Source organism: Centruroides vittatus, unplaced genomic scaffold (genome assembly GCF_030686945.1).
Source record: "Centruroides vittatus isolate TY-2023 unplaced genomic scaffold, ASM3068694v2 contig_1832, whole genome shotgun sequence".
NCBI classification, from domain to species: Eukaryota; Metazoa; Arthropoda; class Arachnida; order Scorpiones; family Buthidae; genus Centruroides; species Centruroides vittatus.
Genome location: NW_027121128.1, coordinates 860,897 through 882,689, shown reverse-complemented (window position 1 = coordinate 882,689; position 21,793 = coordinate 860,897). Strand labels below are relative to the sequence as shown.

Sequence of the window (21,793 nt, the reverse complement as noted above, 5' to 3'; positions counted from 1 at the left end):
GATCGAATCCACAAGTCGAAAAATCCTAGGAACTCTTCGGGCAGTGGCCAATCCCATTACTCACCACCCGCCGCCCCAATGTGGATACAAAGAGTGCCCGAAGAAGGCCATCTTAATGCCCACAGGGCCGAAAGATTTTTTAAAAATCTACAATATTTAACACGAACGGAAAGAATTTACAACGATCACGCCGATCCATCGTGGTTGCCATCAATGAAAAACGCCAAATTTTCTATTCGACTCGCACAATTGTAAGGAAAACGAGGAAACAATTTAATGGATTCAATCGCAAATTTCACAGTTTGGCAGAAAAATTTTTATACGAACGAAATTAAAAGTCCAGACACGAGATTATTATAAATGTGTACTGGAAGGGGGCATCCATGCATGGACGAGCAATGCCATATTTATCGACTTATCAGATAAGAGAAAGGAAAGATTTTTTTCGGCCTTGGTCGAGAGGAGGTTGTCGGTTACACAAACTTTACACATTTAATTGAGTGTGCAGGTTTCCTGCCGGATACGGATGTGACGTATACACGAGTGACGAAAACAGGTAAGAACGACGACAAATAAAACCAGGTGGTTGGTGACAAGAAGTGGGTCATCGACGAACACGGGAAGACACTTTGACAAGGTTATTGACCAAGACTGTTGGAAGTAAGTGCTGATTTTTTTCTTATTTATTTATTTTAATTCTTCCCTGTCCCTTTAAAAATTAATTCCCTGTTTCTTTTGTCGTTCGATACCACGCCACGGTATCATTTTCTTAGCTTTTATTGCGGTGATTCGCGCGTTATTTAAGGTGGATTCGGGGTTATATCGTTTATGTTTGTATATCCTGCTTCATGACACTACACGGTGTAGTTAACTATAACCCTTTGGCCCTTTTCTTTAGAAAACTTCTCGTGCTTAAGAAGCAAACTAACTGGTTGTGGTGATGTTTTCTCAAGGAGAAACTAATACTTGTAATTTATGATTTTTGGCGAATTTTACCGCTCGTCTTTCGCCCAATTTGTAATGTTTTCATTTTAATTTTAATAATCATTTCTCGCTTAAAGTTAAACTGTTCAGTCTTCTCGTAAGTACACTTGGCGCTTGTTTAAAGCTGATATTTCATAAATTTTCTCCAAAATACAAACATTTGCACTGTATAAAATGAAAAAAAAAACTAACTAAACAAAGATTTCTATTGCAGAATTACATAAAATATTCAAAATCAACGTACTAAAATTAATGCTAAAGGTGAAAGGTCACGTACGTGGAAAATCCATTAGAAAACACCCATTCTGATGCTAAATTTTATTAAATTTTACCCTTTAGAGGATACAGAAACGTGTTAAGATACGAAATTAATGCTTTTTTTAACGTTAATTTTTAAAGTTTTTCTTAAGAGTGAGGCTGTGTTCAGGTGCAGTACAATATCCTTTCACTTTCGACCTTGTAATTGAGAAACCAACGAAATACTTTACATTTGGGCGGACATTTTTTTAACATTTAATTTATATTTTCGTAATTTCTTTAAATGTGTTTAGTTGTATTACAAGCGATGACTTCGTTTCTCACGTTAGTTTATTAAGGAACGAGTTGAACGGGTACGTGTTAGATACGTGATTCATACAGATAATTTGCTGCCTTACTTATGCACTAAACTCTATTTATATAATCTTTAACAGGAAGTAAACTGCATCGATACGCCCTCATCATGATAATATTTCGGGAATTAAATTAACAAAGGAATGATTAATGTCTTTAATGGTTATAACAGCTTCCATGCTCATGTATTTGGCACGTAGACCGACATAAATTGGCTTCCATCATGCAATTTTCTCGCTCGTTTTACCATAGAAATTGATTTTTGCATACTTCCGTACGCAGGAAATACTAAATTTCAGAAAATATTATAAAATTTTCAATGGAAATCTAAATAAAAATGAATTAAACTCGTTTTTACTGGCGTGTGTGTGAAAGTGAAATCGCATTTCTGTGAAATATAATTTCCATTTTGTCGAAAAACAAGGCACGTTTAATCGTTAATTAAATACAAATAACAATGCATAAATATAAATAAAGGTGAAATTTATATTCTATAGAGTACAATTTCACTTTTATTTACACTTCATAAATATTTGAGTCTCGCGAAGCATCTCATTTTACTTGTTTTTTTGGGATGATATTTTTAATTTATTTTTGTAAATATTTGTGAATTATTTGCCAATACATCTTCCGTATTTACTTACATACAATCTGTTTTTTATACAATAAACAGTGATCGGGGGAAAGATTTGCACATAAAACTAAGCAAGCTGCAGCTTATATCGTTTTATCGGTCTATAGCTTAGGCCCTTACATTTTTACACGTAATGTTTTTTGGTAGAGGAGAAGGGTCTGTTAGGTATTACGTTTAGGGCCACAAGTCTAAATCCTGCCCTTGATTTGCTGTGGTCCTAAACTGTAAACCTAACAGGCCCTTTCCAAATCAGTTACAGAAATTCCATGAAATTAGGCAAAAATTCGTTAAATAACTTAAAATTTTTATACATAAATCTGTATTTTATATGTAAAATATTACATCTTCCATAACTAATTCATGTTAAACTTATAAATATTTATATTATTATCGTACATTATGATATTAAATATATAGAAATTCCTATTATTAGATACGGCAGTGAAAGCATTATCGTAATTTAATATATAGAAATTTAACCATAACAATAGCAAGAAAGGAGATTATGTGTAGAGCATTCACGTTTTATATGCAAATTATTTACATTATCTGTAAATAATATATATATTTACCAACTTACTTTATTATAAAATGACTTTTTGGAAACATTTTTAGTTATTTTCAGCCGAATAAAGTATAAATGTTTACTTTTATTAATGCAAAAAGTTGCGTATAAGCTCCAGTGGTCTTGTGTAATAAATAGGGGTGACTGTAGACATTAATATTGATCTTAAACTAATATTAAACATGATATACCATTAATATATATTATTAAGTGCACGTGTATGAACTGTTCGCTGGTCAACAATGGTATTTTCTATGGAAGAATTTCATTAAATCGATGCCATTTTGTCGAGGAGCATGGCTTAAAACGTTAAAATATTTAATTATTTATATATTTTATTGGTTTATTACGTAAATAATGTGTAGAAAAATGCAGAAACGGCTTCTATATACGGTGTTAAACGTACTTTTCTATATATATTTCCCTACTTTCCACATGTATATACATTACATGTATAAAAACACGCATATTTATATATATATACACTTTATTTATTGGTTATTTTGAGAACAAAAAGCATTAGATGCACCTTTAGTTGTATATAACACAAAACACACAGTAGAAAACTATATGCTTTCATAATGAATTCACAGTTAAGCTCAACCACTTTCTATAATACACAGCATATTACAAAATATTACAGTCAGGTCAACAGACAGACCATTCAGAAATGATATAAGACGTTTTACGTAATATTTAAAACAGAAAAATAAGAGGATTAAACACTGCAATTCAACTTTAAAGCCTTATTTTCTACATTTATGTTCAATCGAGGAAGTAATTAATATAATCAGGTATGTACTGTATGCGTGGGATCAATTTTTGTAAGGATTATTACAAAAAACAAAACTATAAATACATAAGATAAATGATTTCCTTGTCCTAAAACTTAAGTTATTTTATATAATATTTATAAGTAGAGTTTATAAGTCTTGAGGCTTTAATAAACATATAAAGACTGACAGCTTATATGCCCCATTTTTCCAAACAGGTTTGAAGCATGCTGAGCTCCTCTCTCTCCTTCTCTCTCCTCTTGCTTTTAATTTCCTAGAAAATAAATATATAGCAAATTATATACATAATTTTTATATATAATATTTAGTACATAAAATAATCTACGTTTTAATTATATAAAATAAAATTCTTACGAAGAAAACAAGTGAATATTCGTTTTCTGGTGCGATGCAACTCGTCACTTTGATTGATAATTTAGCCTAAAAAACTTTAAAAAATTCTTGAAATTAAGCATTTTCTAAAGAAATAAGGAATTAACTTTAATACCTACACGCTTATTACTCAATGTATTTATTTGTTTTAATGGGGTGGCCTGAATATCAGTTAGCTGACTATTGGAGTCACTCTTTACCTTACTGTCTGGAGATAATTTATGGATTATATTTAAGAGATTTTCGAGTATATTTGTGAGAAATTCGATGTTAAATTCATTCGAAGAATCAATTAGCGCGTGGTCTACCAATTAAACTCCTCGAATTTCATATTTATGAAGGGGGTTGAAGGGGGTTGATTCGCGGTAGGAACCTTAAAAATAATCTGGTTGAACGCGAAGTTGTCAGAGTGCACCTTTATCCTGATATTCTACTAAGTCCCATTATAAATATCTTCATAAAAACTTTCTAGACAACAGAAAAACAGGATTTTACACCCCTCTTTTCTCATATTGTAAATAGTTACGCCTTATATACACATATATATTGGATATATATAGTCCTGTACAGGATTTTTTCTGGAATGTTTACTTAATTTAGAGCAGCGAGACGAACTTAAGGCATTTTTCGTGATGTATATCAAGTCATATTTACTTATACCGAGTTACGAAACAGTTTTTAGCATATTTACACAAGTTTCTAAGGTATTTTATCTGATATTTTTAGTATAATAGCTTAAAATAGATTAATTTTTTAAATAATTTTAACATGTTTATAACGTTATCGATCGAAAGTTTTAAATTTTCTTCAACTTTAACTCCTTATTCAAGTAGAATACGGTCGAACCTCCGAACGACGGCCAATTTTTATGTCCTGGTCGGTGGCCGTTGTTCAGAGGTTTGACTTTTATTTGTTATTTAAGAATATTTACAGTCTATATATTACGAATAAATGCATTGTTTTAGCAATTTTTATCTAAAATAAGTCGTTATTATAATTAAATTTATGAATAAATGTATATATTTTAACCTGGAAACAAATGAAAGTTATAATCGGCGTGAGAAGGAACTCTAGACATTCACAAGTATGAACCTCGACACACACATATATACAATTATGGGGCAATTATAGAGCTAAAGACACAAACATATGGGCTCGAAACACACATACTTATGGAGCTCGAGACACTTACAATCATGGACTCGGGTCACTCACCCTCCCTATTCGGAAGCCTCGTGAATAAAATCAATAAAAACAGATTTTTTTGTCATTTATCAGAAAGAAATTTTCATTTCTATCACTTTCCTGTTACTTTTTACATAAAAGACTCAATTTTTGAGTCCGAGGCCCAAGTTAAATCTAAATCCATCTATGCTATCCTATTCTGAGCTTGGCTATACTTAAGTTATATTCAATAATAATCCTCCATTTATTGATTTTTCGTATTTAATTAAGTTGATTTTAAATTAATTGAAGTCTTCTTTTTAAAGTATTTTAATTTTATTCCTTTACTTATGGGATATAAAATTAAAAATTAAATAATAATAATAATTTTATTCTTACTTTTTATCTTAATTCTGTCTTAAAGATTCTCCAATTTACTCCTGATTCTATCCTTCTTTTATCTTAACGAAACCCTAAAGATTAAAAACAGAACCAGATATTTTACACGACAAGAATCTAATTTCTTTACTAATAAAAGTTGTCATTAATATTCGCATAAATATAAAACCTGGACCTAAAACAGCATTTAATTCCATCTTAAACCCTTATTTTAATTACAGAAAACCCTATAAAGTTTGTAATAATCGCTATTATTCGTGTTTACGGAAGAAAGGAATGAAGAGAAAAATCAAAAAAATGTAAACAGTAGTTATACTGGTTACACGAGTTAATTAACTTTCAGATTTATATTTGAAAATTAATTAAGCTCATCCTTTTGTTGTCGAGAATTCTACAACTGGACTGAAATTCTCATTTGTTTGTCATTAAAATATATGAAATTTATTTTAAAGAATTTGAGAAATTCGGCAAGTTTAGAAGAAAGCGTGTAAGGAAAATGGCACGTTTTTTTCTTTAACTTTCCATTCTGTTATACGTAACAGAGGGAAAAGTATGGCAATCGGTCAAAAAAATGATCTCCCCAAAAACATTTTTTTACATTTCTGTATTCGGAGGACCTTGAAACGTCGAGGAATTCAAAAAAATTCGGGGTTTTTTTTTTGTTTGTATGGATGTTAGCATGTGTGGGGTACCATTTTGTTCACCCTGTTTGAAGCTCCATAACTTCCGTGCTTTTTGTCGAAATTTTCTGAAAATTTGCAGGGTGGTTTGTGTATTAGGGGCATTGATGCCAGTAAATTTTGGTGGTTAAAGATCTAAGGGGTGGGAAGATAGACTCCTCAATGCGTGCACACGACACATCAAAGCGATCCTCAAATTCTTCCTAAGCTCTTTATTGCATATCCGTTGTCACTCCTCTACAGCAGCCACAATTCTACAGCTCCTACAACTCCACTCCCGTATTCTAAAGATTCTGCAGATTTCTCGTGGTACACAGTGATAAGTGGTTCCGACTTTGTAAACTGCACAACTCCTTTTTTTGTGGAGTCGCCATTTTTGTCTATGGCGCTTACAGCAAAAAGTGAAACTCGGATTACTTCAGTGGTGCGTTTTCCTATGGGCAAAAAAGGATCCCCACCAACAGGGGACTACAAACCAATCTTTTATAAGAAAATATTTCCCTCGAAGAAAAATGTCTTAAGTCAGAACTGTACTTGGAGCCCCTTAATTCAAATTCGTCAGGGCCCCAAGAAGGTACAACGCGCCACTGAGTTACTGTGCGGGCATTATGTACAGTACTGTACATTGCACGCTACTCAGATAATAATTAACATAATTGCAATGATTTAAATTGGTAGCACTCACTTTAGAAGACCTCGTGTTTAAGGGTCATTAATAAATTAGGCCTATAATATTTTACGTGTTTTTTGGCGGATTATCTTAGGAAAGATTAGTGATAGACGGACAAGATGGCGCAAGTTAAACACTATAACTCACTACGAAATTTTACTTAAAGTTCTTGCATTAAATATGCAGTAAACATGGGAATCTGCACTTTTTTGCTTAAAAATCATCCAAATTTTCATATATTTGAAAATAATTTAGGTTTGTTTAGACGATTTACGAGTAACTCAGCCATTATATATCAGATTGGCAGTCGAATAAATCACAGACGTACGAACGTAATGGGTGGTTTCACGATTGTAGGAGAACGGCATTAATAACAAGTCACGTTATTGGTAAATTACAGTTAAACGTATGTTCTCAATTCTCGAGTTATGCTCTCAATAACGCGTTTATTGAGAATTTTAAGCATTCAAGAACAATTTTATTCTTTATTCGTAGAAAAATTTGGTGAAAGGAGCTCGGGATTTCAATTACGAACCTTTCATGTTCCCGTCAGGAACATAAAAATGGTTGTTGTTCGCAGATTATTCTTATACATTTCAAAAAGAAAGTATCTGGGGAAATGGCCGTTGTTTGCAGGTTATTCTGTAACCATTCAAAAAGAAAAACTGGCCGCCGTTTAAAATGTTACTATTGTAGAGTTCCTTCACAAACAAATCTTTCTTAGATTTTAATGCTTACAAAAGAAGCATTATTTTTCTTTGGAAAATTAATTCTGTACGCGATATTATCTGACTACAAATAAACTTAAAATTAAGAACTTAATGTTTTTTTTTTTTTACTTTTTAATTATACAGTAAAAACCTGTGTAAACCGAATCGCATGGTACCAAAGTATTTTTCCCGTTTAGGCAAGATTTTACTTTATTTTATTATAATTCATTGAAATTATCTTGAAAGAAGCTTACTACACTTAAAGAGATAGCAAACATGTAATTTTTACTTGTAAATTCCCTATTTACCGCCTCTTTCGGCATGAAAATTCAGCTACAATGAAATCTTGACAATTTTCTTATTCTTAAATTCTTCATTTTTAGTCATTTTGATGCCGAAATCGAGAAAATTTATTTAATTTCTGCTGAATTTAGACCGCATGCAAAGGAAAAAGTAGGACAAAGTTACGTGTATATTTGGTAACACGCACAGCGTGTGGTCTACCGCATAAAAATGCCATTCTACGAATAAAAATAAGACTTTATTACTGAGTTACACATCGTTATTAATAATTTTAAACATATTTTTTTGCATTAAAACCGCATAATTTCGCTTAGCGAAGGATATCGAGCGATGTAACTTCATTACTACAGCCAGAGTCCCCTTTGTTCTTTCCTCTCATAATAATTAAATTCTACTTTAACTGTAAGCTTTAACTATTAATATTTTTATAGTTATTTTCTTTAAAATTTCCATCATCATCATCATTATCTTCGTGTGTTAAAACGGGATGTTATAACCTCATTGAGATTTTCTTGATGTTTTACATATTTCGACCTTTCCCTTAACACTGAACCATTTTTAAAACTAGTTTAGCAATTTTAATGGGTGATATTAAGGTCTGTGATAAAAAAAGGAAGGTAATTTTCGTTATAACACATCATTTACACAATTTAATTTTTTATCCGGGTTTAATATTAATATTTTAAGTAAGTAAAGATGTATTGGTACGTGTATCAGCATACACAACACAACACACAGTAGTAATTGTGTACAAGTTTAATACCGATCACTTCAGGACATAAAAATTAGCCCAAATTTACAAATTTTAGTCCCCAATTTTCTCTAAAAAACCGCATTTTTGAAGCATTTCGCGCGCTTTTAGTATAAATTTTTCCTCTAAAACGTCGTATTTCTTTACTATAAAAAGTCAGTAACGTTTAAGGACGATTTATTTATATTTTATTAAATTTCCCTCGATAATAACGCTCTCTCTTTGGGAAATCTACTCGACGAATCTATGAAAGGAATTACAGTAATGAGGAATATTTAGGGCAAAGATCCGCTGTGGCATTGGCCTAGTTGACGTCCACGTAAAAACCATTTGGACATTTAACCACTTCTATCCACCTATAACAATTTTTTTTTTTTTTTTTTGTTAATCTTGTATCCATTCTCATCAGGTGAAAGAGAAAGAATGACCATCCTCCGTAGCGTACCAGACGCCACCGAGAAGTGAGTACGTCTGAAAACAATGTTACTCTCAGGTAAGTGTTCCTCCACCTTCGACTCAATATTTAATTAATTAAAAAACTACGAAATATTCCTCTTCTCTTAGAAATTTATTGCTTCTACTATTTATAATACACTTATTTTCCATCTGTTTCGTACTATGATAAGGTCTGGTTGACAATCGAACAATCGATAGGGTCGACCAACATTCAGCCCAGTGGATAAAACCACTGGGCTGAATGTTGGTCACGAACACTGGTCGTGGGTTCGTGCCCAAACAATGGGACTGCCACGTGGAGTTTTCCGGGTTTTCTTCACGTTAGTAACAACTAAATAGGGGCCAGTTTTCCATAAAAGATCTCCTGGAAGGTTTTCCTCCCCGACAGATCGCCCATGCATCGCGATCTGCTTTATATACCATACCAAATAAGGCATACCCCTCATATACAAATAAAACCGAATCAATCGACCAACATTGATGAGGGACGAAGAACGTCCACGATCAAATTATGATCAGTATACATTACAGCGATAGGTTAATGTTTGGCTTATCTGGCCGATTTTACTAGATTTTTTAAAAATTCTTTTCGCCCTGTGGATAATGGAGGACCTTCTCAGCAAGCCCATTTTGGGTTCGGCCAAGCTTACAATGCGGACACAAGGTGGTGAGGAACTGGACCCGATATATCCGGGAACTACCGCCAGTCAAAAATTCCTGGATAGTTGCTCTACCGGATTCGATCCCGGCTCCCCCGGAGCGTTAGGTTAACGCCTTAATCGCCTCGGCCATCTGGTTGTCTGCGTGATTATTTGTGTGTATTTAAGTGTTAACATAAAATAATATTATAATGACTGATAGAATTAGACTATTAGTTGCTTCTTCGTTATTTTCATTTCCTTACTTTCCGCTGATTTTCAAATGGTGATCATGGAGCAAGGCATACATATCTCGTTTTTTCAACAATACAACAGGAACGATTAATGATAACTTTTCAAAAATTTGCCAACAAATTCTATCACACAGTGAACTTTGATTTTTTCGTATTTCTTCCTATATTCAGAACACTGGTAATTGTTCATGTGTGTGCCTGACCAATGGGCCGGCCGCTGAAGTTTTCCGGATTTTCTTCGCATGTCCTACACCTACATAGAGGCCAGTTTCCCATAGAAGTCTTTTCTGGAGACACCCTCTTGGCAGATCGCCTACGCGTTGCGCTGTCTTATTCCGTTAATGAAATCTAATCCAATCTACTTTTTGGTCCCTGCTTAATTTCTTTTGAGACGTTTTACAGATTGAGATATGCGGAGCATATCCCAAAAATAAGGTACAAGCTATCTTTCTGTAGAGTCGCCATTCTTTTCTAAACACTTTTCGCAGCGGGAAGCAGGAGCAAAAATTCTGGGAAAAAGTTGCCACTTATTGATTTGTACAAGTCCATGGCTGCATCTTTAACTTAATCATCATCTGAGAAGTATAGACCACCGAGACGTTTGTTAAGAGGTCCAAAAAGGTAAAAATCAGAAAGTGCTAAGTATGGATTATACTCAAGATGGTCCATTACTTTCCATTCATACTTACATGCAGTATGAGATGTACCATCATGCATATAGTCCAGACTTAGCAGACATTATACGCAACGATCTAAGTGATTAACCTTCCATTCTCCGTTCTGTGAGCGCCAAGAGACTCTTTCTTTTATGTTCATTCGTGGGTTTGGCCAAGTCCACAGTGGAGCGACCTAATGGTGAAAGATGGGGCCCGACGTATCCTGAAACCAATTTCCGAAAAATTCCTGGGATTTTTTCACCAACCGGATTCAACCCCAGGTCCCTACAGCAGTAATCTGATTCGTTAACCACTCAACAATCCGACTCTCACGTGCCCATCTTGGCACACTTAATGGCTATTTCTAAATCTTAGACACAGCAATCCAAGACAGCTACAAAAATACCGGACTTATAGCAAACTTGGGCACATGAAATTCGGTAGGAAGCTAATTAAAATATTAATTTTTATTGTAATTACAAATTTTAAAATTAACATAAATACCAGAACAAACCTGATTAGCCAGAAACTAAGAATATCTTGTTTAAGTAGATCAAGTTCCTTAGAAAATTCCTTGATTTAGAATATAGATTTTCTTGTTTAATTTTGTTAAAAGGGGGTTTTTATTTTAGTTCCAATAACTTTAAAATGCATAAAATGAATGAGAACGATATATTTAGAGTAATTTTCGTAATCAGTTAACAGAGATTTGATTTTCAGAAGAGGAAGTTCAGAAGAAAGAGATCTTACGAAAATAAAGATCTCGGGGGGAGTAGAATATAATTTAATCCTTATAGTTGAAGCATTAATCATCACTTTTCATATTGCACAAGAATGCTAAAATCAATGAATTTTCTTCTATTTGTGAATGGAAAGTCTAACAAAGGGGAGAACTTTCTATGGGAAATTAGCCCTATTTAGATGTTACTAACCTGAAAAATCCCGGAAAACCCCACGTAGCCAGCCCATGGCCAGACATGCACCCACGACCAACTACCAGCGTTCGGTGGTTTTATCACCACTCGTCCATTTGGTTCATTACCATTCAATTTTCTAAATATATTTCAGTGGTTCCACATATTTTCTGAAGACTATCGTTGGATGTGATGATGAAACAAGACAGGATTTATACATATGCTAAACAAGATGTAGATTAAGGCCTCACGTATTGTTATTTGGTAGAGAGGCTTGTTTACTATTTGTTAGAGCTTAGGGTCTAAATCTAGCCATGATGATAAGTATAATGATTACTAATTGTTGAGAGTAGTTAAAGAGGTTCGTAACATCACGAGTAACGTTTATAGTAACTATTAATGTAATATTTATAGTTATTTACTTAGAATTTCCTGTCTATAACAGCAAAAAAAAAAAAAAAAAAAAAACAAATTATAAAACTCGTATTTTTGACACAGTAATTAAGTATGCCAGTATTAAGAAAATTTTTTTAAATTAATTGACATCATAGGAGGCAAGTTCTATTGTTTACAGTCTTATATGCATAATTTTAACTTAGAAATTATAATTAGAACCATATTGGAAAATAGGTAGAAGTCTGCTGCAAGTGACAATAGAGGATGAGCTCTATTGACAGAAGATAAATTGATTTGTTACTGCAGAATTTCTATGCATGTTTTCGCATAAATTTTAATTGTTTTTTCTTGCATGTAACTCAATGTTAACGATCAGAAGTCATTAAAGCATTCCCGACTGTTATTTTCCAGTGTTCGATTGTTATAAGTTGCAGTTGAGAAATATTCTCTTGCATAACTTTCCAAGTGAATTGGGACTGTTGTGAACCCAACACAACACTCTTCTATTGTATTTTAACCGGTATCCACCGTACCGAAATTTTACAATTATAGAAAAAATAACTCAGGATACAGTCTTACGATAAGGAGAGTAGGAATGCTCTTTACCTTGTGGTTAATCTGTAAAACATTATTTGGGAGCTGGTTCCTATGTCTTATTCTAAAACCTAGCGTATCGTAGAACATATAAGGAACCTTTTCTCGCCAAATTAACTTTATTTTAAATAGGAAAATTCATTAAAATGTTTATCTAAGCAAATTTATGTATTGCACTTAGTTGTAGACTTACCGTACACATTTTCATGGGATGCTCTTACCCTATGAATGAAAATTGGAGCATAAATAGTTTATATGGCTTTAATCTATGGAACCACGTTTGAATATATTACCAACAACTGTTTTTATTGAAGTTTATTTACTCGTCTGGTATTTACTTTATAGGTAGGTATGCCATGTCGACGTTACTGTTAATGCTAACTTATTTGCATCTGATGTTCTCCTCTCCCATCTGTTCTACTAATGGATATTATAATCGAGATAAGATACAGGATCAATCGAAGTTATATCTTCTGGGCCCTCAATACTGTCCAGAAACGGGACGTACCGTCTGCACTAACGTGGCTTATTATCCAGAGTAAGTATCGTTATCTTTATTGCTTATTTTACTTAATAACGAAGCGAACTAAACAACAAACAATAGGAAAGAAAATTGGAAAGAATTGCTATTTTTGTAGTGAATGTGCACAATAAAAAAACACAGGAAACTTGTCAATTGTTCTATCACTTCTGCAATCTTTTCGCTTGAGTTAACGCTCAATTTTAACTCTTGTTTAATGCTTTCGTTTCTTCTAGTGTGCTCTTCAATATTCGTTCTGTATCGACTTTGATATACAGTAAACCTGTTTAAAACGGACTTTACATAACAAAAACCTATCTAAACAGAAAATGGACGATTTTCTATGTAAAATACTATTATAAGCCAGAACCTGTTTAACGCGGAAACGTTTTTTTTTTTAGTATCGATTACAGTAAAATCTGTTCGAAACGGAAACCTGCCTAAATGGAGAAAAAGTAGTTCGGATCGCAGCAATTTTCAGTGTTTAAAAAACTTGTTTAAAACGGAAACCTACCAAACCGGAAATATTCACCGGTTTACACGGGTTTTACTGTATATAAATGTTTAAACATTCCATGAAATTCATGCTGCTTGTTGTATGTGTCAAAAGTTAATGTTACAATTATTGTTTGTTGTATTATATTATTAAAAAAAAAAAAAAAACCCCTCGATATAGCGTTTCTTCTTAATGCTACGACAATACTTGTAAATGGATCTACCTCATAAATACCAAATAGAGAACGCTTCAGTATTTGTAAATTATTAAATGTATAATTTTACATTACAAATGACATTGTCATCATCATATAACGTTAATGTCAAGCATCTAAACACGAACATGTGTTTAATCTCATAACTATGTGTCCATTCTTATTATTTTAGGTTTTTCGTTTAAGCGCCGGAGTTTCAAAAGGAACGAATAATGACGCTAAATCGAAGTTTTACTGTATATGCTTGATTATTTAGCATCGAGGTGAATTAAGTTGCAAGAATTCCTCAAATTGTTGTTATACAAATTGAGCAAGAATATAGAAGTACTTACGTCAGGACCCTGTTACCTAAACATTACAAGTTACAAGGCTTTTTTGGTGGCACACCAGCGTATGCCACCAAAAAAAAACAATCAGTTTTTCATTTTTTAAAATTTAACTTGTGAACATTTATATCGAAATACAATGCAAAAATAAATATAATGGACGCACATATACAGTCAAACCTCGATATAGCGATCTCCTGAATAGCGTCATCCACGTAAAGCGCCAATGTAAGCAAACCCTCTCCATAAATATTAACACTAGAATCGCTATATGCAAAGTACTAAATTGCCTTGCAAATGACGTTGTTATAAACTGTCAATTTCTTGTTTGAAGTTCTTCGGTTTAGCGTTACACTCAGTTTAACGCCAATTTCGAATTACTTTTTTAAATTACTTAGTCAAAAATTATATTATACGGTAAATTATTAAGTGTAGTTGTTTATTTTATGACCGTTTATATGATTTCGTAGGGATCGAATTCTTTTGATTCTAAGCAAAACGAAGGCTCAGGGGTTTAATTTGAGCAGCTTATTCTTTGACGAAAGGGAAGGAGATGCTTATCCAAATTTATCACAGTTGCCAAATATGCCTTACGATCAACCAACTTCGGTTCATCACGATTTTATCGTTCCACAATATTCTCATTCCACTTGGAGTAAGAAGTCCCAGTAAGTATGAAATTCCTAATGGTTTACGCTAACAGATGATTTATTCTTGATAAACGAATAACAAAATAAGTCTAGGGATTCCAGAAATTTAGAAAAATCACCTGGTCCATTCAGATCGATCTGATATTCTAGTTGTTTGTGAATGGCAACGCGACACGTGAACGATCTGTCGAGGTGACATGAAAAACTGGCTCCTGTTTAGATATTCCTAACGTGAAGAAAACCCGCGATCAACTACCAGTATTTAGTGGTTTTATCCATTCGGCCATTGATGGGTCTATATTCTAGTTATCGAAGTTATTTTATAAAGTGGGAATAAAAACCAAAGATGTGATTAATACGAGGAAATTGAAGCAGATAAACCTATTCATTCTGAGTACTTGATCTCTTCTATAACCTTAAAGAACTGAACATTGAACGAGCGATTATTTATTGTGACTTAATTGCCGGGCTGCAATTTTACACTATATTTTAAATTTATTTAATTTAAAATATACACTCTTCACCTCAAATTAGTAGTGGCTTGTCCCTGTACATCATACTTTTCCTTTAACAATAGAGTCGTGCCGGTCATCTGTCTAACACCTTTCGGAGGTAAAATTTTTGAACTGAAATAATATGACTTCTGGTTTGTATCGGATGTTCACATATAGTTAATCGGGGCGTTTTGCCTCTAAGCTTTTTATATATGTCTCGTCTTTCATTTATTTAACTCCGTTCTCGAGATTAAGGAACAGACGGACAGTGGGAATTTACAGGTCTACAGTTTTTTCAAATTGTAGCCCAATTATCTGTGTTTGTTTCACGTTTAAAGCTTCGACATGAAATAGTAAATCAAGCTACCTTATGCGGATCTGAAGCCATTTTGTCTTTTAAACGGGGGAAATTACGAACTAATCTGTTAATATATAAAAAGCTCAAAATAATTACTTTATTGTACATAAAAAAGGAAAAAACTTTTATTTATTAGCCAGCTTATCTGTCTTCTTGTATTAGTGCTTGGATGATGACGTTACATTGATACACCCACTCGACCCTATTTACATACTTACAGTTAACATTTATTTAACTCTAGAAATCTTTCCATGTCATGTCATCACCCTCACATAATTATTATTATTATTTTTTTTTTAATTTTTGGCGACAATTTTGGGTGGGAGATCATTCTTTTAACTTCCCTTCGGAAGTCTCCCCCAGATGTCATTTCCCGTTGATGACGCATTCGATTCGTCACTATATAATACACTAATGGATGCAAAAAGAAATTTGTAATATAAAAATAATGTAGATCAAATTATCTTATTTTCGTGTGTTAAACTCGCTATAGCGTATACCCCGCAGAAATTGCTAGAACGAAAATGAAACCTTCTCATAATCTGTACCACCTTGTAATCCAAGTCTATGAGATTATCTGTTACTCCATAGGCGTGAATTCTTAATTGCAATTGAGGAGTTTTATGAAATAAAGTATCTGAGTGTACTTAGATATCTTTTTTCAGTTATGGTTTTATGGATATGTATATTTCCCTTGCTATAATAAGCACTTTATTCAAGCATATTTAACATTTACACTTTACTCACTTTATAACAAACCACATGCAAAAAGAACAGTTTTTTGAAATTTCTGAAAACATCAAAATTTAACTTAGGTACCGTTTTCTATGGAACTCTTCAATTTACAATTGGCATATAACCCTCTCCCCCTTTTAATTGTTTTTATAAACACAGACATTCCACGGTTTATACGCAGGAAAATGCAACAATGCTAATAAACATCTTCAAAAACAGATGGCGCTTATAATTGATCGTTTGGACGCCATTTTGTTTTCAAGACGTCGCGGATTAAATTTTAACGCTTTGTAGCGCGTAAGAAGTTTCACTGTTTTGAAATTTCGAATTTTTCTGGTAATATATTCAACATTGAGCCTTATTCATCGTACAATAAGAAATTCTGATATAATAATGAAATTTCCGAGTTCAAATTTGCCGGATTTTGTCCACGTGTCTAACACCTAGAGACCAGTTCCCACTGAAAGTCTTACTGAAAGACAATTTCCTTGGCAGAACGCCCATGTTTTGTGTTGATTATTTCATCACTCCGCATCACATTTGAATTAAGTTCGCGTGAATTCTTAGATTTAAACCAGGAAGAGTTCTATAATTTATATTATACAGTACTTCATATATTTTATATAAATTATTATAACGTACGATATGATCTTTTCATAGTAGTGTAGGGAAAAGGAGTGAAAATTCAGAACCAGCGTGTGCCACCAGATCCGAATTTGTCTTTCCTAGAGCAGCTCTAAATGATAAGTCTCAATGGAAGTATGTCATTAATCTACCGAATCGAAATCCTAACTATAAACAGATTGTTCGAATAGAACTTTGTGCGTAAGTATCTTCATTGTTTTTATTAACTTAAAAATGGTTAAAGTTATGTGTTTATCAAATTTTATATATACTAATTAAAAAATTTAAAATAAATAATAAGATCTAAGAAACAGAATACAGTACCTCGCATTCTTGCTAATCCGAACCAATTTTGTTCACTCTTCCACTAAGTGTTCAATCCAAAAATAAGCGGATATCATTAATTAGTTTTCAAAAACGTGAAAGTTTTTTTTTTGCAAAATTAATGTGTACTACACACTTTAACATAATACATATGTACCAAATACGATATAAAATTTTTTTTTTAAATACAGTCAAACTTTCAGTTAAACAGCGGCAATTTTTTTAGGAACGTTGAACACAAATGAATACAAAACCTCCAAACAACGGCCATGTTTCTGTTAGTCGCCGTTGTTCAGAGATTTAACTGTATATGACCTTTACCTTTTTGAATTCTTCTTGATTTCCTTTTCCTTATAGCCTGTAGAACCTTGCTAAGCCGAACAATCGCGTATAATAATTAGTTCGAATTAGAGAGAGTTTACTGTAATCTAATCAAATTAAATTTAATTAAATGGTAATCGGAATCACTTATTTTAATTATCATGAAAATGAATTCTTTTAATGTCAGCAGAGCAGAAGTTAAAAATCACTTTTAGATTTACTATAATTTTAAATAGCAGCGGAGGCCTTAACTATTACGAGGCTCTGGGCGGCAGATCTTCGCGAGGCCCTTGTCCTTTGTGCAAAGTATGTGAATTGAAAGATACGTATTCTTGGCTGGATAGTGTTGACGGCGACGGTGGCGTAAGAGACAATGATGTTGTTAACTCATTATCCTCGCTATCGTTACTAGGTGGCAGCGATACCCATGACGATGTTGAAGGAATAATTCCAGCTGGGTTAGGGTTACAGTGCAATAATGTGTCGCTTTCAGTCAATGACGGGATTTTAAAGGTTTCTTGACCATCACTTCTTACATATTTATATAAAGTCCCAAGTATATTTTCTTCTACCTGCTTTCTTTTGATAGGTCGTTTCCTTTTTGAACTATCCGACTCAAATTTTCTACCGGCATCACGATCACGCGAACTCATTTCACAAATTTTCTTTCGCATATAAAACTAATTCAGAAATAATTTACAAGCGGTTTTACACAGTTTTTTTTAAACAATTCACTCTTTATTTACCTACTGAAAGATATATACAAACGATTATGTAACGCATACAGCTGCTAGCAAAATAAGCGTAAGGTGACAAGAGTTGACGAACGAAATGATACACGGGTATTCCCCGAGCGTAAATCGTAAGCACATGAATCATGAAAGTAATAAAACCGCGCGTTCAAGTGGGTTTTCTAATACTCGAGGCCTAGGATTCAAATAGTAATGAATTTTTAAAATGTGTTTTACAGTCAAATTACAAAAAATATTATCATTCACTGATAAATTAATTAATTTTGATATCGTTAATCTTACTTTTTATACAAATGAGAGATTGAATGAGAAATTTTATTTAGGCACTTATTAATATTAATATGTACTGTACTATGAATTAATCAAATTTATTTTATTGTTATAATTAATAGCTAAGGATAAAATCAAAAGTTTAAATATCAACTTTTTTCTACTCGGATTGTTGCGCGGGGCCCCTGCAAGAGCGAGGCCCCGGGCGATTTCCCTGCTCACCACCCCCTAAGGCCGCCACTGTTAAATAGAACATGAACCAAAGGTATTCTATTATTCAAATTTTATGTCCACTCCATGGATAGAGCAAAACACAAACAAACTCCACGTTTTTACAAAGGGTGCCATTACTGTAAGAAGATGTAGAGACGAGGTTCTGGAATCCTTTGTGTTCTCCCTTTTTACTTTCCCGGCTGTTTATATATAACGATATAACGGAGGGAAAGTAGGGCGATCGGTCAAAAAAATGACCCTCCCCCAAGAATTTTATATTTCAGGACTCATGGGATCATGAAATGTCGAGAAATGCAAAAAAAATTCGGGGGTTTATTCTGTATGTATGAATGTTAGTGTGGAGGGTGGCCACGATTCTGTTCACCCTGTTAGAAGCTTAATAACTCCTGTGCTTTTTGTCAAAAATTTCTAAAATTTTGCTGGGAGGTTTGTTTATTACAGGGATTGATGCTCTTAAATTTTGCTGATTAAAGGTCAAGGGGGGTAGGGAGATAATGGGAATAGTGTGTATCTCCAGTAGGGTCGGACTTAACGAAGATTTTACTCGTTTTTAGCATTTACAATTTAAAAAAGAAAACACTCATCCCTAGCCTCAAAATTAAGCATTTTTGCCATTTTATAATAGTTAAAAATATAAAAATATTTTTAAACACGATATGATAACAGATGGCGCCACCAAAATTTTAAATATTCCGGGAAAGTTGAGCAACTCATTGCTGGATTATTTTAATGAGAAATGTAATTTTATTTTGTTATTACTTTTTTATTTCATTTTTTGCTTATTTTAAAATTAATTTATATAATAAAATTTTTGATAAATAAATCGAATATTTATTTATGTATTTCAGGTATCCTGGAAGTTCTTGTTCTTCACAACTTTCATTTCCGTTTGGATACGAAAGCCGGTGCGTTCAAAAACACATTAAAAAGAAGCTTCTATCATTAGATTCTACTGGTGAGACCATCTCAGAGGATCCTTTCTTCGTTCCTTCTTGCTGTGTCTGTCAATTGGTGCGCAATTTCAAGAGATAAAGTGAACTTTCGGAGCTTACTCAACGAATTACAGGAGGACTTGAAAAGAACACGGTTTATATTTTTAATCTAGTGGAATATTACCTAGAATTTTTTAGGTAGAAGAAGGAAATCTGTCAAAAATATTAATATAAAAACTGTTTATGACAAGCTATTCAATGAACAGCTTTTTTACTTTCATTTAACAGAGAGGATTAGAACTGAACAAATGATTGACATTTATTTACTTTATTATTTAAGAACACTGATTTATTTACATTTATTTACTTTAGATTATTATAATATTCAATTTATTTTATATAAAATCACTATTTACTTGAAGTACTACAGGAAGATTCCAATTAGAAAAAAAAGACCATACAGTAGATGGAGTTTTTTCATAAATTTTTGCCAAAATTACAGAAAATATTCTGAAAAATTGTATTGTTAATAATAAAAACAAAACACGTGCGAATTACTATGAAATATTTATTATATAACCTGATATAACGATTATTTTCTTGAAAAATTTTGATAATTCTGAACGCGATAATCGGATATCATATGTGAACTTTGCCTGTGATGTTTTCTAAATATCACTTCTACATGTAAATATTATATTGATAATTATTATAAAATTAGTCGAGTTTATTAACATAATTACTGTATAAATTTCTTTAAAAATTTGAAGTAAATATATGGAATCTTTACCAATAAATTTCTGATCTAATGTCGTTTCTTACAAGAGTATCTTCAATACTTAAATAATTAGAATAAAACTGCTTTATAAATTTGCTACTGCCATACGCCATTAATAAGTAACAAAATACACAGTGGCTCGAAAGTAAGTTCTAAAGAAAGATTAGAACTTAGCCCAATTAATTTTTATATTTGGGATAATTTGTAAAGAAGACTCGCTTCAATAGATGTTTTAATGAAATTGGTTAATGTTACCTATGGTTCCAAGATGGCGGCTCGTCTCTGATTCCAGTAAATAGAAGAAGGGAAATAGTGGAGACGCACGTTCTAACCTAACCTAACCTATTCTAATAAATTACCATAATTATTACCAACAAACTTATTAGAATAGGTTAGGTTAGGTTAGGTTAGAACGTGCGTCCCCACTGTTTCCTTGCTGGAATTAGACGAGCCGCTATCTTGGAACCATAGGTAACATTAACCATAAAATTATTTCTTCAATACCAAAGTATTAAAAAATATATATTTTGCAAAGACTTCTGCTTTTTTTTAATATTATAAATTAGATGATATTTGTAAAAGAATCTGTAAGTATTTTTAATTTGAAACTTTGCCGATTTTAGTATTTGTAAGAACATTCTATACCATCTCTCCATTGTTTATCATTGAAGTTGATTTATCTCTGCCGAACATTTTCAACTCTTCCTTTCAATGTAAACAAACCATGTGTTGTATGAACGCTTTATGTTAGAGTAGTTTTTCAAAAAGTTTTAAAATACATGATATATGGCAGGGGTGGCCAACTTTTGTGCACATAAGATCTACTTTTTATCGTAAAAATGTGTCGCGATCGACTTGTTGTCATAGGCATAGTCTAAGTGGGGACGGGGAAGTGTGAAATACATACTATGTTTATACACTGTTTCAGTACGAAGTGCACTCACTGCTTGTGAGTCGAGTCATAACTGCATGCACACAGTTGCGTTCAGTTACAAATATAATACATTAAGTCAAGACATCGCTAACGATCGACCAAAATTGACTTGGCGATCTACCGGTCGATCGCGATCGACTTGTTGGCCACCCCTGATATATGGGATAAGGCAACGTAACACGTGGGCGATCTGCCAAGGACTCTCGGGAGGAATTTTATTGGAAACTGGCCTCTATTTAGGTGTTAAACATGTAAAGAAAGTCCAAAAAACTCCACATAACCAGC

General features: G+C 32.9%; 2 protein-coding genes across 3 annotated transcripts in view; one reads left to right on the top strand and one right to left on the bottom strand.

The window, feature by feature from the left end:
- LOC136969961 (transmembrane protein 268) overlaps nucleotides 1-21,793 on the bottom strand; it is a 364,695-nt gene that overhangs the window by 142,012 nt on the left and 200,890 nt on the right. The window lies entirely within an intron of this gene.
- Nucleotides 485-20,593, top strand: LOC136969964 (uncharacterized). 2 transcript variants are annotated; one of them, XM_067264315.1, is made up of 6 exons: nucleotides 485-660; nucleotides 9,048-9,131; nucleotides 12,892-13,084; nucleotides 14,573-14,770; nucleotides 17,000-17,164; nucleotides 19,713-20,593. In XM_067264315.1, the coding sequence occupies exons 2-6, from the start codon at nucleotides 9,119-9,121 to the stop codon at nucleotides 19,894-19,896; spliced, it is 753 nt and encodes a 250-aa protein (XP_067120416.1). In that variant the 5' UTR covers nucleotides 485-660; nucleotides 9,048-9,118; the 3' UTR covers nucleotides 19,897-20,593. The 2 variants fall into 2 exon arrangements, with proteins under 2 accessions (XP_067120416.1, XP_067120417.1); XM_067264316.1 differs by lacking the exons at nucleotides 485-660; nucleotides 9,048-9,131 and adding an exon at nucleotides 12,477-12,541.

What these genes read in the sequence shown, in the direction of transcription:
- LOC136969964 (XM_067264315.1), top strand. An exon ending in AACGTGGCTTATTATCCAGA is followed by an intron (nt 13,085 to 14,572) that starts GTAAGTATCGTT and finishes ATGATTTCGTAG; the next exon opens with GGATCGAATTCTTTTGATTC. An exon ending in ACTTGGAGTAAGAAGTCCCA is followed by an intron (nt 14,771 to 16,999) that starts GTAAGTATGAAA and finishes ATCTTTTCATAG; the next exon opens with TAGTGTAGGGAAAAGGAGTG.